The sequence below is a fragment of the Solea solea genome, chromosome 1 (genome assembly GCF_958295425.1).
Source record: "Solea solea chromosome 1, fSolSol10.1, whole genome shotgun sequence".
NCBI classification, from domain to species: Eukaryota; Metazoa; Chordata; class Actinopteri; order Pleuronectiformes; family Soleidae; genus Solea; species Solea solea.
The window spans coordinates 21,443,138-21,461,106 of record NC_081134.1 but is presented as its reverse complement, the minus strand read 5'-3'; the positions used below and the strand labels follow the sequence as shown (position 1 = coordinate 21,461,106).

Here is a 17,969-nt window from a genome sequence, read left to right as displayed (position 1 = left end):
GACCCTCATGAACCAGCAGACCTCTGCATCACCACGGACGAATCCCTTCATCCCAAACAATTATGTCTTTATTGTGACTTTAAATGTCAACACGACAAATAAACTTTGACACCAGATTTATTTTTACTCTGCTCAATATGAAACTTAAAGATTCAACTTAGTGAAACTTTTGTTGATTTTGTTGTTGTTTTTTATTCGTCCTGTTTGTTCATCTGCTGACCATGTTTACAGTTTTAAAGCTGCAGTAAGTCACTTTTGTTCATGTTATTATTCAGCCTGTGTTTGTTCAGACGACAAAAGTTCCACAAAAATGTGTTTAAAAAATGATAAAAACATTCACAAACGTGATGGTCCACCACGATGATGATGAAGACAATGATATGGTGGCCTGGAAGTGCAAACCAGTATTACAAAACTAGAAAGAAATTTACAAATACAAAAACAAATGAACAAAAGTTAAAACAAATTTACATTTTCCGAAACAAATACAAAAATTTGAAACACTTTTACAAATCCTGAAACAAATTTACAAATGCCACAGTTCTTATGGAAAGGGAATGTCCCAATTGTTGCCAGTGACCCAGAAATGATAAGGTGAGCGCTCAGTTGTGACTTATGTGTGTCATAACAATGAATACTTGTGACCGAGTGAGGTTTTGTCATGGATGTATTATAAGAACTGGATGTAGCTCCACCCCTTTGGCTCCGTTCATTCCTATGGAGTTGCTCACACAGCACATATGTCATAAAGGTTATCATATTATTGAGCTCGCCAGACCATGTGACCAACACGCAATGCATTCTGGGGGGTAAAGGCAAAATGCCGGTAGTCTGGTTGTTTACTTCTTTGTTTAGCTGCTGGAACAATAACAACGTGTTAAAAGTAGATTTATAACTCCAGAATATTTCACTCTAATTCATGTGTTCATCACATCTAATCAGTAACTTTATGAACAGATACTGACGATAAGACATCAGTGGTGAAGTGACCGCAGGTCTCAGTGCATCACACGGTCACAGCTCCACAGTCCACACCGTCAGCTGTGTCACAATGTTAGTATGAATCCACCCAGTAGCTTGTTAATACATCGATAATAAGTTTGTAAATAAATAACTGAAACCTGTTTTGTTGTAATATTTAAAAAAAGTAAAAGAAAACCCATCATTGCCTTCATTTATTCACATTTCTCTTAAAGTTTTCACGCCGTACGCTTCCGACAGTAGCACCGTTCCCGAGACACCACATGACCGCGCTTTGCTGAGTTCGAACACAGCTATGACGTCCCTCACAAAATATAGAATATAAAGATCTATACATGCCTATGTCCATGTCTCCAGGTGTCCTGTGGACAGTTTTACAGGCGTCTCTTTTACTATTGTGGTCAATGGGAAAATTGCTTTTTGGGCCGCATGAGTATTTTTGTTGCAGTACCACGAGTGGCCACCATGACAAAATTGTTGCTCTGAACAAACTTAGCCCTCACGGTATCATTTCCGGGTTACTCGCAGGAATTGGGACATTCCCTTTCCGTAATGACTGTGGCTTTTGTAAATTTGTTTCTGGATTTGTAAAAGTGTTTTGCATTTTGTAAATTGGTTTTGGAAAATGTAAATTTGTTTCAAGTTTTGTTAATTTTTTTCTGTATTTGTAAATTTGTTTGTTTGTTTTTTGTAAGTTTTGTAATACTGGTTTCACCGTACAATGAAGATGAGGCTGATGATGAAGACGATGAAGATGAAGCCGATGATGGTGATGAAGACACTGGTCGTCCTCTAACCTTCACCACTGACTTTTACATCTTTTTTTTCTTCCAGCTGATGAAGACTTTGACAAAGTGTCGTCCTCATGTGAGGTCACTGACCTCCACAAACCCCGCCCACACACACACAGAGACACACACAGAGGAGATATTATGAGCTCTGAGGAGGGGGAGGTGTGAGTGTGTGTTCCCTCTTTAGGACCTTTTTTCCCCACCTTGTTAGGACCAGGCGTCATGGAGACCAAAACCTGGTCCTAGTGAGGCAGAACCTCGTTTTCTGAGGAGCTGGTTATGGTTAAAGTTAGTGATGAGACCTTTGTTTAGTCCGTTTAAATGAATGAAAGTCAATGAAGAGTCATGAGAAGAGTAGCTGTACAAACGTGTATGTGCGACCTTGAACGTTCTCTTTCATCTCCCTGATGTTTGTGAATATGATCATCAATATGATCTGATCATGATCATTAAAAACATTTTTTACACGTTCATGAACATAAATGCAAAAACTGGAGGGGAATTTTTTAAATTTGATGCACAAATGAAAAAATTGTTGTATTTTTTTCCTTTAATGAATAAATAATGGTGTACTGCAGATTAAACTGATTTTAAATTTGTCACACTGGCTTCACTGTTTCTCCTAGAATCAATTTTAAGATTATTTTACTCGTTTTTAAAGCTCTTAATGCTTTTAATCCTATATATTAATATATGATATTTGCATTATTATTTTTGGATTAAACCAGAATAAAAGTCTTAATTTCTCTTAAGACCTGCCTCAAAACCGGACCATTTATTGTCCTTTATTGATTCCAAACGTCTTATTTCTTCCCTTCAGTCCATGTATTTCATTCTATTTGACTAAACTAATTATTATTTCATGTTCAGTCAGGGTTTTACTTTATATTATCTCTACCTGTTCTTATATTTATGTCAATTTTGCATCATCAATCACCTTTTTATAGCTGTACTACTTAGTATTTTGCATTCACTCATTCATTTTGTTAGTATTTATGTTTATATGTATACTGTATATATGTATATATATACATATATATATGTATATGTATATATATATATACAATACCTGTTTTCTTTTATCCCTGCTGTGTTTTGTATATGTATATATATATACAATACCTGTTTTCTTTTATCCCTGCTGTGTTTTGTATATGTATATATATATATACAATACCTGTTTTCTTTTATCCCTGCTGTGTTTTGTATATGTATATATATATACAATACCTGTTTTCTTTTATCCCTGCTGTGTTTTGGTCGTCATTAGTATTTTAAGTTTCCCTCGCGGCCGATTCATGACATTTATGAGGTTTTTACTGCTGTAAATTTACATTATATTTAAATTTTATGTGTTCCTTGTTTTGTTTTTAACATAACGAGTGGAGTAGAACCAGAGTGGTTTTTCCAGTCACGCGAGGGTCAAATTGTTTGAGTTCTTTTAAAAAAATTCCAGGTCACGACTACAAAAAGGCTGCACAATTAAAGGTCCAGTGTGTAGAATTTATAAAAAACAAAACAAACAAACATCGTAGATCCAATAAATTCTTTTTTTTTATCGATTTTCCAATAAAAAATACATTCATACAGAAACTATTTTACAAAACAATTCAAAAATTAAAATAAAATAAAATAATAAAATCTTGTTAAAACATAAAGCAAAACAAAAATAGAGCCTCATATTTTTTTTGTTTTGTTAATTTTAATCTCCGTGTTTATCTCATAAAGATTCTAGAAGTAAAGGTCGGGCGTTTTGAAAAAACCAAAAAACATCACATGGCAAATTTTTAAAATAATTATAATAAAATAAAATAAAAGACAAATAAACAAACATAATACTCAGCAGGCACCAGAATGCAAAATTAGAACAATTCAAGTGTCCAGAACCATTCACAATCTGATTTTTTTGACTGATGATCGAGGCCACAGGTGCTGATGATGCCTTTTTATTTAAAATTTTTTAAATGTACATTTGCTTCTTCAGTCAAATCAAAACCAAAAAAAAAACGGTGTCAGAGAAGCACATGAAGGAGTGCGACTATGTTACAGTAATTCTTCAGCCTCTTTTCGTTTATTGGTTCATGTAAGGAAAACAACACGTTTGCACTCTTTTGTTTTTTTTCATCATTTTTTTGGTCCCATACCCTTTCAAAATAGAAGCTTCCATACAAAATTCTCTTAGTTTACAATGTACATAATCTTTGCATTTGACATAAATCTTCTCAGTGTAAAAAGAAAAACGTTGGCCCACGGATTCTCTCGCACGATGTTTTTGAGGTTCACCTGTGTACAGCTGTTGAGTGAGAACAAGGCTACCTGTGATGTCGACGACTGAGTGACAGACGACGGAGATATTACCGATGCGTTAACCCCCCCCGACACTCCCATAAATCTTACCGTGCGTTCACACCAATTGCAATGCAAAAATCTTAGCACGATAAAACAACGGCAAATAGTATTTGTCCGATCACGAGCATTTGTCCAAACAAATAAAGTGAAGATTCTTCAATGAAATGACGTCAGAGGACAAAGTGAAGAAGCCAAAAGACGTAAATTTCACAAGGCGACGCAAATCTTGCAAAATGATGCGACACAAATACGTGACATTTATGTCAAAGTTGAAAAAATCCACGCTTCACACATTTTGCAAAAGCCATCAGCACTGAGAATACGATGAGATTGCGTACAACGTAAATGCAAAGATGCTTTAGTTGCAAAATTTGTGTTACTTGCACAATTCTTGTGAAAAATTAAGCAAATTGGGAAAAAGCAAAAGCCAATCAGAGCTGAGATTCCCCCAAAATTGTTTCCGAAATACGACGATTTTAACGTCAATGCAGAGAGGCGGAAAAATTATCACATGAAATTTTCTGGCTGATGCAAATTCCGTTAATTTCGAATTTGCTTCACTTTACACTAATGTTGCGAAAGCCAATCAGTGTTGAGATTTTCCTGATACGCGCACCTTAAGCGTCTGTCGCACTTTAACGGGAAACATATTTGTGGGTTGTGTTAGCGCAACAGAAACGTGCTAAAAATCTGCTTTTGCCTTTGGTGTAAACGCACTGTTACACATTTGAACACAAATACTGACATTGTGGCTTTAAACTCAACTTTAAATTCTGCGAGATAAGACGGAGGAGTGTGTCAACGTCATGTTACGGGACGTGAAGAACATGCACTGAGTGACATAAAATATGGTCTCGGCATTGACATGAAACCTGGTCTCTGCTCAGTTTCACCACATGACCCTGCTCCGCAGCTGAACTGGTTTAACTGGTTTTTGGTCGGTTCTTCAAAGCAGGACTGAGTAAAGAAGCAGACTTGAGCCTGAGGGGGAGATTTAAACCAAAACACCTACATCATGAGAACAGACTCATTATCGTTACCGTTTCTTTTTATGATATTTAATGGAAATGGTTTAGGTAAATGGATCTCGGGGGGACGCCACCTTTCATGAGAACATGTTTCCAGGACTCTCTGTACCTCTGTACTACATAGTAGTAAAGCTTCCGATATAGTCGCGATTAATCCGACACAGAAATATGCACAGAAATGTAAAATGGCAGTCGTTATGAAGCTGATATATAGTTATTATTATTATTATTGTTGCTATTGTTGTTATCTTTTTTATTGTTATTGTTCTGGAGATTAGATGAGTCTATTTTGGGAAGAAGAAAGAAAAATGTGTTTGAACAGGGCCTTTCTAAAGCTATTCAGTACTAGACTAACCCCGGTGTGTGTGTATGTGTGAGAGAGAGTGATGTATTTAACAGGACAAGGCCACTTACATAAGGCATCAGTAAGGTTAACAGTGCATTTACAGATAGAAAAAAAAAAAAAAAGAAGAAGCAGAAGTGAAGAAAAAAAGGAACCAAAAAATCCCAAAAGTCAACAACAGTGGTTTTCCCAACAAAGAAAGACGGCCTTATGTGTTTTGTAAATACTACGGTAGCAGAATATGAAGCTAGCTGCTCTGGAGTGGAATTGTGTCGTCCTATAAGCAAACACGTAAGCCAAAAACACATCCCCTGATCCCATGCAACGTCTGTTATAATGGTGATAACTGTTTGTTTGTTTACAACCTTTTTTTTCTTTTTTTTTCAGTTTTCTTTAAAGATACAGAGCTTACACAATGGACAATAAAATGAGCTTTTATAGCGTGTATGGTTTCAGACGGGGCCACTTCATACATTGCACATTTAGTAGCTGCACTAAACAAAACAAACTCCCACTTGTGAATCGGGGGAAGCTTGTAGTTCCACCTCCGGGCACGCAGGGGGCGCCCTCTGAAAACCAAACAACCCGACCCGACCCCCCCGCCCCGTCTCCACAGCCGCGACACTCATCGCACAGAACACAGAACCGTTCGCCGCTCGCTTTGCATTCATTCGCAGAGAGACAGAAACGATATTCACCCTCTCAAATAAAACACAGAAACATGACAGCGCGCGGCGTCACTCATTCACTCGCTCACGTCTCCACAATGCAAGCGCCGTCAGCTCCACAAAGCCAGCACAGGCACTCGCAGTCCCCATGCACACAGGCAAACACACGGTCATCGGAGGCACGGGTCCCCTCCCCCACCTCCCCCGACGAGAGTCCCATAATCCTCCAGGAAAAAAGCGTCGAACACCATACAGAAGAGTCTCTTCCCGTCGTCTCCAGTCCAGATTTTTCCCAGCAGTCTCTCTCTCCCCTTCCCCCCCGCGCTCCTCCGTAAAAGCCTTTCAAGAGCAATCTCCACAGCGAGGTGTTGGAGGCACTAAGTATGGTGCAAATAATAGCCTGCGTTTGCTTCATGTTTTTTCCGCTGCCCGGAACACGGCGGTGTTCCTCCCCCGTTAGCGCTCCCAGGACACACCGGCCTCGCCGATCCCCCAACAGGACGGGACAATCAACCGCAATCATCCCTCAGAGCTCGCTGGACACGGAAGGCCATCTTAGATGTGCCTCTTCATGTGCAGCGCCAGGTGGTCAGAGCGGGAGAAACACCTGAGGAGGGAGAAAGAAAACGTTCAGACTTCACTTTGTGGTTCTTTCTTTGTTTCCAGTGGTTCTTAAACTTTTTATACCAAGTACAGCATTTTGAAGTAACACCGTTACCAAAAAGGTGACTCTGATTATTATTCATTCATTTATTAGTTATTTGTTTAATTTTCTGCACACTCTTTATACAGTAGAACAGTATTTCTGATTTTCCTCTGGAACATTCTAGAAACCAGTCATTGTTAGCTGGGTAACTTAGAGCCATGTACACAGATACACAGATTACGCTAAAATGCTGCTGAACTCAGTGGAGTCTGTTTGTAAAGAACATAAAGTTAACTGACGCTGTTGTTTGTCACAGAAAAGTGAAATTTAGCTTCACTTTCACTCTTCTGTGATTAGCTAACTCGCTAACTTCTAGCTAGCCTCAGTAGCTTGTTGTCACCATACAGCGCAGTTAGCTCACTCGTTAGCTTGCTTATTTGGTCATGTGGTCAGAAATAAAGGTTTGGTCATTTATGAAGAGCTACAGGTGTGATACAAACAAATAATAACACCAGTGTTTTACTGCTTTAGCTTTGGCAGAGTGTTAGCTTCAGGGTCAGAGTCCACATCATTACAACAGCATGAGGGGGCGATAAAGAGCTCACTGAGGTTTTGCCTGATCAAATAAAAGCATCCACTCCCACTTGAACTCTTATCATCAAAAACCCTTGACCTCAACCATCCATCCTTGACCTTTCAAGTAATTTGAAGTCTTTGTTCGTGAAGCAGTGGAGGTTCTAGACTCATTTAAATGTGTTTTTGGGTCATTAAATTCTGGTTTTATCCATCTGGCCCTGTTGGACCCTCTGTGGAACAGGAACAATCCAATTTTTTTCAAATTTAAATCATAATTTGACAGCAATTAGGAAATTGCAAAGGCATTAAATGAGAAATGCCAATTCAATCACATTTTTATTCTATTTCACCACTTAAGCTTGACTGTAAAGCAATTTTTATGCGTTTTATGTGTTTTATGATTCTATTTTACTGACCTCATTTTGTACAGCACTTTGGTCCAACGTTAAGGGCAGAGCTGAAACAATTACTCGATTATTAATCGTTTATTAAATTAATCGTCAACTATTTTGGTAATCGATGAAACGGGTCTGAAGCTTTTTTTCACATTAAAACAAAGATTTCTGTTTGTTTCAGCTTCTTAAATGTGAATATATTTGCTCCAGATAACGAATAAATCATTAAAACCAGGTTAGACATTTTTTTAACATTATCTGACATTTTATGGACCAAGCGATGACTCGTGAAAATAATCGTTTAGTTGCAGCTCAGTTCACCATTGTGTTTGAAACATAATATTCTGTAAATGAACTAAAAAACTGGAAGGAATTTTCCCGGTGACTGGGACCTATTTGTTTTTTTTTTAATAATTTTCCATAACTCTGGACACACTCACCTGTCGCAGTGACTGCATTTGAATGGCTTGGCTCCAGTGTGCTTCCTGAAGTGTCTGGTGAGTTCGTCGCTCCGTGCAAAGCGCCACTCGCAGCCCTCCCATGAACACCTGTAGGGCTTCTCACCTGCGAGAGACACAGCAAGTGGAGTCAGGACATTCATTTCTATGTTCTGCTGCGTCTTGAGACTCAGTAAATGTGATTTCTGTAGGTTTTAATCAGATTTAGTGGAGTAACTCTGAGCGACTGACCACAGGTGCTGCAATATTTGACATTTCACGACAGAAACCAACATTTACACGTCTTTACGAAGCGGGAAAAGGAATTACAGAGAGGATTTCAGGAGGAAAATATGATCCTAAGCAGGTGCTAAGCAGATTGCAGTCGGGCTACTGTGCCTTCCAGTGAAAAACGACCTGGTGCCTTGTGGGTTTTTGGAGAGCTGTGGTATGCAGCTGTAAGGCTCCTGCTGCAGGAGACGGCTTATGTAATGAAGAGAGAGCGAGAGAGAGAGAGAGAGAGAGAGAGAGAGAGGGAGAGATTCCTAATGGTCCTGAAGGCCATTAACCATGTGGCTACGTGGTCTGTGAAGGATGTCTGGAATGTGACTTCTTCCTCTGCTAATGGGCGACCCAGCTGTAAACCCGAGCCGCCTGGCAAGAGGTCAAAGGTGACTAGGGAAACGTCTCACATTTGAACCCCCGGACAAAACAGCGCAAATGTCAGATTCCCATCATTTCTTTCAACTTATTTATTTTTCTCTCTTTCTCTCGTCTTTGTCTTTAACGGCGAACGCCTGCGTCTCCCGAGTCGTTTCCCAGGGTGAAATCTGAGAACTGTTGATTTGTTTTCAGGATCCACATCCTTTGGGTGCTGTGCAGCCACAAAAGCACTCCCTCCCTCCCTCTGTCTCCCTCCCTCCCTCCCTCTGTCTCCCTCCCTCCCCCCTGCATGAAGTCACGTTCCTCTGTGTGAATTAGGTCACAGTTGAGGGCATTCCTCCCGACAAACAATTCAAACTATGTGGGAGCCTTTTTCACGACTTTGACCGTGAAATCCTCGTCTACTTTCACATGACGTCTCCACTCGTTGGACCCGTGACAAAAACACCGTATAAATAAAACAGTTCAGTCGTCTTTGCCGTGGAATTGGACAAATGTCCTTGTCCACACTGGATAAAGTGTGTGTGTCTCCGCCACACTAGGTGGCGATATGTCTTCTTTCAGTTTTTCCCACCACTTTATTGCCATCATCTGTCCCGTCTGTCGTCATCTTTCTTTTCTTCCTGGGTTTGTCCTTCAACATATTTAAATCTTTAAACTGATTAGAGCATAAATCACTGGATTTCTCTCCATCTTTGGGATTTAGCCGCTAAATAACAGAAGAAGCAGGAGACGAAGTTTGTGTCGAGTTGACTTTGACAAATTGGCCTTGGTACAGTTTTTAGATGGATTATTGGGTTTAAATGTATTTTAAAAGTCTGGGCCACACAGAGGAGCGGTGGCTTGCATTGTTGCCACACAGCAAGAAGGTCACCAGGTTTGGGTTCCGGGTCAAACAAGGATCATTTGCATGTTTTCTCTGGGTTCCTCCCAAGGTCCAAAACCATGCAAAATTTGGGATTAGGTTAATTAGACGCTCTGAATTAACTCCAGCTCCTCCCACAAACCCTCATGTGGAGGATAGAGTGGTAGATGACGGACATACGGACAAACTCACACAACTGTGTTTTTACCTGTGTGTGTGCGCTGGTGTGCTTTGAGGTGCGAGCTCTTGGTGTACACCTTCCTGCACCCGTTGAAGTGACACCTGTGCACCCGCCTCCTGCCGTCGGGCGACGCCTCCCCGCTGGTCAGCCCCGACCTCTCCGTTCCTCCCCCTGTCCTTATTTTCCCGGGCGAGTGCAGCACAGTCTGTATCCCGCTCCACGCCGGGGCGCCGGAGCCGTCCTTGGCCAGCTCGGGCGAGGACGGCGGCGTGCTGATGATGGCCGAGCCCAGGTCCTCCCCGCCGTCGCCCATAATGTCCGTCAAAGAGCCGGAGGCGAAGTCGAGGGTCGGGGAGAGCTCCTCGGAGCTGTCCGAGGCCTCGCTGCTGGCGTCGGAGTGGAACCCCCCGGCGTCGACGTGCTGGATGTCCTGATTGTCTTCCTCCTCCTTGATGTGGGGGATCTTTGGGTCAGCGTCGCCGGACTTATCCCCGCAGGCGAGCATCAGCTTGCTCCACAGGTCCTCCTGGTTGTTAAACTTGAGGTCCGTGGCCGAGACGTAGGGCTCGCTCTGGAGGTAGCGCTCCAGCTCTAGGCATGTCTGTGGAGGAGAGAAGACGAGACAGCAGTGAGTCGACCGGAGCACACGGAGCCCGAGGCCTGACACCAGACAAATACCCAATGATTTCGTTTTAGTTTGATGTTTGTTGTGGGGCTGAGAGACGAAAGGAAACCACTTTGAGACACTGGAGACGACCAATGGTGGATATTTAAGGAACGAGAGAATACTCCTTGGCTGATGTTAAATTCAAGGACTTTCCAGGACTAATTCCACTCAAATTTAAGAACCAAATGTCCTGACACAGCTTTAGGTTTGAGGGCAACTTGTAAGAGCTTTGTCTTTGTCCATGTTCTGCATCTGGACAACATTTAACATTTAACATTTAATATCATTTTGAATTGTTGAATGAAAGGAAAAGAAAACTTTTTAAATGTTTTTGGGGAAAATTCTGCAAAAAATGTTTGGGGGGACCTAAAAATAATCTCCTGCGACCCATCTGTGTCACCAGCCCGGTCTTTGGGAACCCCCAATCTTGCAATCTTGACATTGTATTACAATATTTATCAATATCGTATCTTTTTTTTTGTAATATCTTGGTTTATTTTTAGCGTTAGCGGCGGGACACGCTGTGACCCTCGCACTTCCTTCCTTCCTTCCTTGCTTCCTTCCAGCCTGAGTAAACACAAGGCGAGACACAATGTCCTATGCAGCAGAGACTTGAGTGTACGGAAGCCCCGTGGGACCACATCAGGAAAGATTACACACACACACGTTTCCTTACAGAGAGCGTGCAAATGTGTGTGTTCATGTGAGTGTGTGTTCGGGCTCGTCATCAAATTTACATATGGTACAGAACTGCGTGCCCCCCCCCCCCCTCCTGTGGGTTAGGGAAGTGCTTGTAGATCTTTTAAATCTATCAATTATTCAACGTAATGTGGATTTAATAATGCATTCTGAGGCATCGCTAGAAATAACAGAGCACACTGGGGAGGGAGGGAGAGAGGGAGAGAGAGGGAGGGTGAGAGAGAGAGAGAGGGAGGGAGGAGGGAGGTCTGGTTCACGGGGGTCCATAAAAAGCCTGGCATGAATACTGCAGGAGCTGCTGCTGCTGAGGATTGTGTGGGCTTTTTCTTCTTCTTCTTATTTGAAAAGGAAGTGAGAGGGAGAGAGGGAGGGAGAAAGAGAGAGGGAGAGAGGGAGAGAGAGAGAGAGAGCACTTCATCAGTGAGCAGAGGGCAGATTCCAGGGCGACTAATGGTCCTGTGCAATTTCCTAATGAAGCAGATTCAAACACCGAGCTGCGTTTTTCTATTAAAGAAACACACTTCCATGTGTGTGTGTGTGTGTGTGTAAAGCAACCCGTGAACCCATAGGGTGGAGCCTAAAAAAGGATCACATGATATGACTATGTTAAGATTAGATGAGCATATAGAAATGGTGTTTATTATGGTTACACTTTACGTCTGCATTAAACTCATGCTCTACTACAAAGCGTCCTAGAATCAGGAGCAGTGAGCAGGTATGGACTCGAGCTGGAAACCCTTCCCGTTACAAGACAAGTTCCCTTCCCACTTGGCCCTGTGCTGCCAAAGTATAAGTTATAAACTGGTTTAATTGTTGTGTGGACACCACAGGACGAGGAGAGAACAGGGTTAGGGTGACAGCAGAGTGAGAGAGTTTTTCACATCACTGTAGCGTTTTCATTGGATTTAACGAGTCTGGAGACATTCATTCATTCATACGTCAAATAATCAATGAGTTATTTGCTGATGATTGTTTTCACAAAATCAATGAAGCATTTGCTTCTTTTGTCCATAAAACATCAGAAAATGATGTAAAAAAAAAAAACACACAGTCAATCTGGAGATTCATGAATAATCCGTAATCTCACACTGACAACGTTCCTCAAACACTGAAATCCCAGAATGTGTTTGTGTTTGTAACCTTCATAAAAAAAACACTGATCAATAACGTCCGTGGTTTCCCAAAACTGACATTTAAGGAGCTGAAATCACAGGAAAAACCCAATTAAACTGATCAATCCGTCATCTATCCGTTATATATATATATATTTATATATGTATATATGTAAAGAAGGACGTGGGGATTTTCAAAATAAGAGTCCAGACTCAGAATAACCCTTGATTATTATAATAATTAATATTATTATGAAGATGTTTTTCCATCTCAGAAAAAAGAAGCGTATGTGAATACAAAAACTCTCTGTCATGTCTAAAAGTAGAATATTGTGGGATGTGAGCGCGTGCAAAATGTCAACAGAAATCCCACGAGAGCTTTTTTAAGAGCCGCGAGAATAAGAAGAAGAAGAAGAAGAAAAAGAAGAAGACTCATTTCCCAAAAACTAAACAAGACACTTAATTTAGCTTTTCCTTTTACAGTAAATGAAAACTCCACAGGTTCATATATGACTGTGCCAAATCTGTCTCTCTGTTTCTCTCCCTTATCTGTGTGCGTGTGTGTGTTTGTGTGACAGAGATAGAGAGATCAAGAGAGGTAGAGAGGGAGTGGAGAGAGAGAGAAGAGGAGGAGGAGGAGGAGGAGATACGCGCAAAGACGAACGGCTCGCCATTCAATCGCTGAATGTGCAAACACGGCGTGTTTTTCACTCGCTGTCACTGACTACACATTTCACCACAAACACGCGCGAGGACATTATCGTCATTATTATTGTTACTAAAACTACAAAGTATCATTCTCATGTGCTCATACGCAACAAAGTCAAAGTCGCTGTTTTCCAACATGAAGAAATAACAGAAAACAAATAAAAAGGAACTTGTGCAACTTCCCCAAAATAAAACACGCACACGTACAAACATTAGCGACATCCCCCCCACGTTGCGCACTTTCTGCGCTTCTTCACAGTCAGTGACGCGCGCGCACACGCAGGACAGGAGAGGAGCGGAGCGCGAGGCGAGCTGTCACATGCGTGCGTGCCAGCGTGGACTGAGCCTGAGCGGCGTGTGAGTGTGTGTGTGAGAGTGTCAGTGTCAGTGTTTGTGTGTGTGAGAGTGTCAGTGTGTGTGTGTGTGTGTGAGTGTGTGAGTGAGTGTGAGTGTGCGCGTGTACCTGCTGCCAGTACTCCTCCAGAGACGGTAACGCAGAAAAGTATCCGGTGTCGTGCACAATCTGCAGCTCCTGGAAGATGCTGCACATCGGGATCACGTCCATGTCGCTCCCGGGAAACAGCGCGCGAGACGCGGACAAACGGAGTGGAAACTGTGGGGAAGAACCGACACGCGCTGCGGAGAGTCCCAGCTCTGTCTGCGCATGTATAATGTGCGGCTGCGGGTCGTGCGTGCGCTCGTCCACTTGCTTGGATGGTTCCTCTGGTTCCTCTGGAGCGTGTGACGCACCGCGCGATCGCACCGAAAACACTGAACTCCGCAAAAGTCAGGAGAGCGCACTGACTGTAAACTTCACCCCCCGATTCAAAATTACACACAAACCCACCCCCATGTGAGCGCGTGACGTTTCGCCACGAGAACCAATGCGCTGGCGGCCGCGCATGCCCCGCCCATAAGGGCGGCGCGGGCCAATGCGAAGCCGCAGTGGACTCGCCCTGCGCGCGCTGGTTGGCTGCGCGCTCCCTAGCAGCTCCGCCTCCCATTGGAGTGAAGCTGTGGTTATTTTTAGGCCGCTATATAAACCCCTAGTCCTCGCGCAGCGAAAGGAGGAAGTCGATGTGGAGCGTGAGCTCGAGCAGGTGTTCACTTCTTTTGCTGTAGGGGGCGACTGTGGAGCCGCAACCACGGACTCAACTCAGTCACTCACTCGTGTTTTCTGTCACATTTCAGCACAGACACGAGAGTGACTTCTGCTGCTGCTGCTGATACTGCTGCTGCTGTTACTGCTGCTGCTGCTGTTACTGCTGCTGCGGCTCTACACTGTGAATGAATAAGTGACATTTATTCATTTCACATGTTTATGAAAATGAGCTCCACATATGTTATAAACGGCGAATAAACACTGTATTACCCAACTTCAAAAAACAACAAAACAAAAACAGAATAATGTACACGTGCAACTGTGTGAAAATAGTAAAAATAAATAGTTTAACCTTGGAATTTTAACCCTAAAGGTGAATCTCAACGTTTTATGATTTTATAAAGTTGGTTAAAATATGTATATTCCAACTATAACTACTATTATCTTTCTCAGAACGTTCTCTTTTATTTGTAAACAAATAAATATCAAAATTAAACCAAATGTGAAAGTCGTGTGAGTGACGTTTGGTTTTCACATCATTATTATATGAATAATATGAATAATATTTCACATTGTTGGTGTTCATATTTACTTAATTACTCAGGTATAATATATATATGTATGTATATATATATGTGTGTGTGGATATATATACATACATATATGTATATACTGTATATATACATACATATATGTATGTATATATATGTATATATATATATATATACATATATATATTTATATAAATGTGTGTGTGTGTGTGTTTGTGTGCAAATGTCTGAAAAAGTAAAATAACATTAAACCTTTAACCTAAAAAGTGAATCGTAAACATTTTAATGAAGCAATAGAAACTCAAAATCTCTGGTCAAAGTTGTCAGAACGTTCCCTGGTAAAAAATAGAACCAAAAAACAACCAAACGGCAACGTGTAGAAACCACAGGAGAACTTTACAGGTTCTGGTTCCCTGAACCTTGACGGAACGTTAGGCTCCTCCCTGAACCTTGACGGAACATTAGGCTCCTCCCTGAACCCTGAGGGAACGCTAGGCTCCTCCCTGAACCCTGAGGGATCACTAGGCTCTTCCCTGAACCCTGAGGGATCTCTAAACGTTATTTTTTGGTTGTAAGTAACCTGAGGTTAGTAGGCAGAAATTTCTAAATAAAAGTACTGACATTTTGCTTCAAAAAATGTTTCTTTATATTTCTTGAGTGAGGGAGAAAAGTTCACACATGGATAAAAAGGTGAATATAAAAAAGAGCAGATAAAAAATTAAGTCCAGAAACTGAAACTTGAGAAAACCCAGGTTCACGCCCGGACAGAACAAGGTTCTCTGTGCTTGGAGTTTGCATGTACTCCCCGCGCGCGTGCAAGTGTGTGTGTTTTCTCCGGATTTAAAAACGTGCAATCGGGGGATCAGGTAATCAACTTTTAAAAATAGGAAAAAATGTCCACCTTTTTCAAAAAAAGCGAAAAAACAACATCATTTTCTTTCATTTTTTTTCCAAATTGAGAAAATCATCAAAAAACTAAAAGAATTCATTGTTCCCCCAAAAATTAAACAAAAAGTTTAATTCCTTCACTTTTTTCTCCAAAAAGGATAAAAAAAACTTAATTTAACTAAACTTAACTTTTTGTCACTTCTTCATCCCCTAAAAGACAAAAAAAACTTATAAAAAACATCTGACATTTTCTCTCATTTTTTTCGTCCAAAAAAGGGAGAAAAAAAGTTAACTGAACTTTTTGACAAACAGGACTCTTGACCATTTGTGTCCCTGTGATAGACAGGTGATCTGTTCAAGGGGTGACTCCGCCCCTCGCCCTATGTCAGCTGAGATTGGCACAGCGCCCCCTGTGACCCTCATGTGGAGAATAAAGCTCTAGAAGACGGATGGAAAAATAGTTATAATGACAAACAAGAGGCTGTAATAAGTAAATATTACTGTAAAAAATAAGTGGAAATATCATCAAATTCCAGCGTCTGCTCTTTCTTCTGTGGTGAATAAGACTTTAGCAGCAACTCCACGCTCATAAATGTTCATCATCTTCCCAATTTTGTTGTAAAATGTGGTTAATATTTCTCAATATTTGGTGAATATTTCAGCAGCAACGTGGAACTGTGTGTGACAGAGACAATATTGTGCGTCGTCTCCTCGGTGACGCTGAAGGATCTGATCAATTTGTGCGCTGTGTGAAATAAAAGTGATAGAGTGGTCGTGTTCAGTGCAGCTCAGAGATTTCACAGAATCATCGGCACTTTCCCCCGTGACCATGTAAACAGCTTTAATAAGCTATTCACTGATAATGGAGTCGCCATAAAAATAATCATCGTTCGCAAAATGCAGTGCGGCTTTAATGTAGAGGCTGGAGCTGCAGGCACATCATCAGTGTGTGTGTGTGTGTGTGTGTGTGTGTATGGTGGCCCTGAAGAGCAAATCACAAAATGAAATATGATACAAAAAATAACACATTACCCTGTGGCAAATAAGAAAACCAAAAGTATTTATAGCATAATTAAAAAATACAAATCTCTATCATTTCACTCTGTCTATAAAAAAAACATCAAACCAAAATGTTTTCACATTGTTTTCTGTAAAGAGATAAAAAAAATTACTAAGTAAGTCATACTAAAAAATATCGTTAAAATTTTCCCTGAAAAAGGATAAAAAACATTGTGAGATGTTTTTTTTCCAAAAAAGTGAAAAAACCTTTGACATTTTGTATAAATTGTTTTCTCCAAAAATTGAGAAAAAGAAGAAAAAGAAAAAAACTTCCTAAAAATCATCCTCAAAATATATATTTTTTCACTCAAAAGATTTATTTCTACACGTGTTTCCCAAAAAGATTAAAAAAACTTAATGAAATTATTGTAAAAAAAGATTTGTCTTACTTTGTCCCCCAAAAAGAGAGAAAATATATTGAAAAAAAATTCCCCAAATTTTTACCCAAAAGAGAAAAAAGAAAAAATACACTTTTTTTTAAATTTTCCCAAACAGATAAACATTTTTTAACCTTTCCCCAAAAAAGAGAGAAAATATATTGAAAAAAAATTCCCCAAATTTTTACCCAAAAGAGAAAAAAGAAAAAAAAAGAAAAAAATACAGTTTTTTTTACTTCTTCCCGCCAAAAAAAAACAGCAAAAGAATTGGAATTTTATTTCCATCCAAACTTTTTTTTTTTACTTGCCTTCAGGGCGTCTGTATTGTAAGTAATTATAATTTTTTTACCTATAAAATTTTTGTCAAATTTCACACACTTGTACACAGTGGAGTATGAGTTAACACAAACATTATCCCAGTTTATGAATCCATTTTATTTAGTATTTTAGTAGAAGTTTCACTAGAATGAGTGAATCTGTGTCTGTCTGTCTCTGTGTCTCTCTGTATCTCTGTCTGTCTGTCTGTGTCTGTCCCTCTGTCGGTCTATGTGTCTCTCTGTCTGTGTGTCTGTCTCTGTGTCTCTCTGTCTGTGTGTCTGTCTCTGTGTCTCTGTCTGTCCCTCTACCTCGGACATCATTAAATCTGAATCCCTCAGTTAAAAACAGCTCACTAACGTCTAACGTGCACAACATGTGAGTAAAATCACACAGTTTGATAAGATGTGGACTAAAGTTGAAGAGTCGCAGAACAACGAGCGTCTTTGAGGACGAGGATGATGAAGATGTGACAAACAACAGATTTGGAAACAGAGCGAGTCGTTGTTGTTTGACCCTCGGCTGCTTCGTCTCTCTTGTTGTAGAACTCTGCAGTGTCTCGCTTTCT

General features: G+C 40.6%; 1 protein-coding gene across 1 annotated transcript; it reads right to left on the bottom strand.

Annotated features, from left to right (window-relative positions):
• Positions 1 to 4,637: 4,637 nt before the first annotated feature.
• Positions 4,638 to 13,929, bottom strand: LOC131465167 (Krueppel-like factor 6). Its single transcript, XM_058637556.1, has 4 exons — positions 13,573 to 13,929; positions 9,951 to 10,524; positions 8,218 to 8,341; positions 4,638 to 6,767 (listed from the first exon to the last, which is right to left on the bottom strand). The coding sequence occupies exons 1-4, from the start codon at positions 13,672 to 13,674 to the stop codon at positions 6,716 to 6,718; spliced, it is 852 nt and encodes a 283-aa protein (XP_058493539.1). The 5' UTR covers positions 13,675 to 13,929; the 3' UTR covers positions 4,638 to 6,715.
• Positions 13,930 to 17,969: the final 4,040 nt, after the last annotated feature.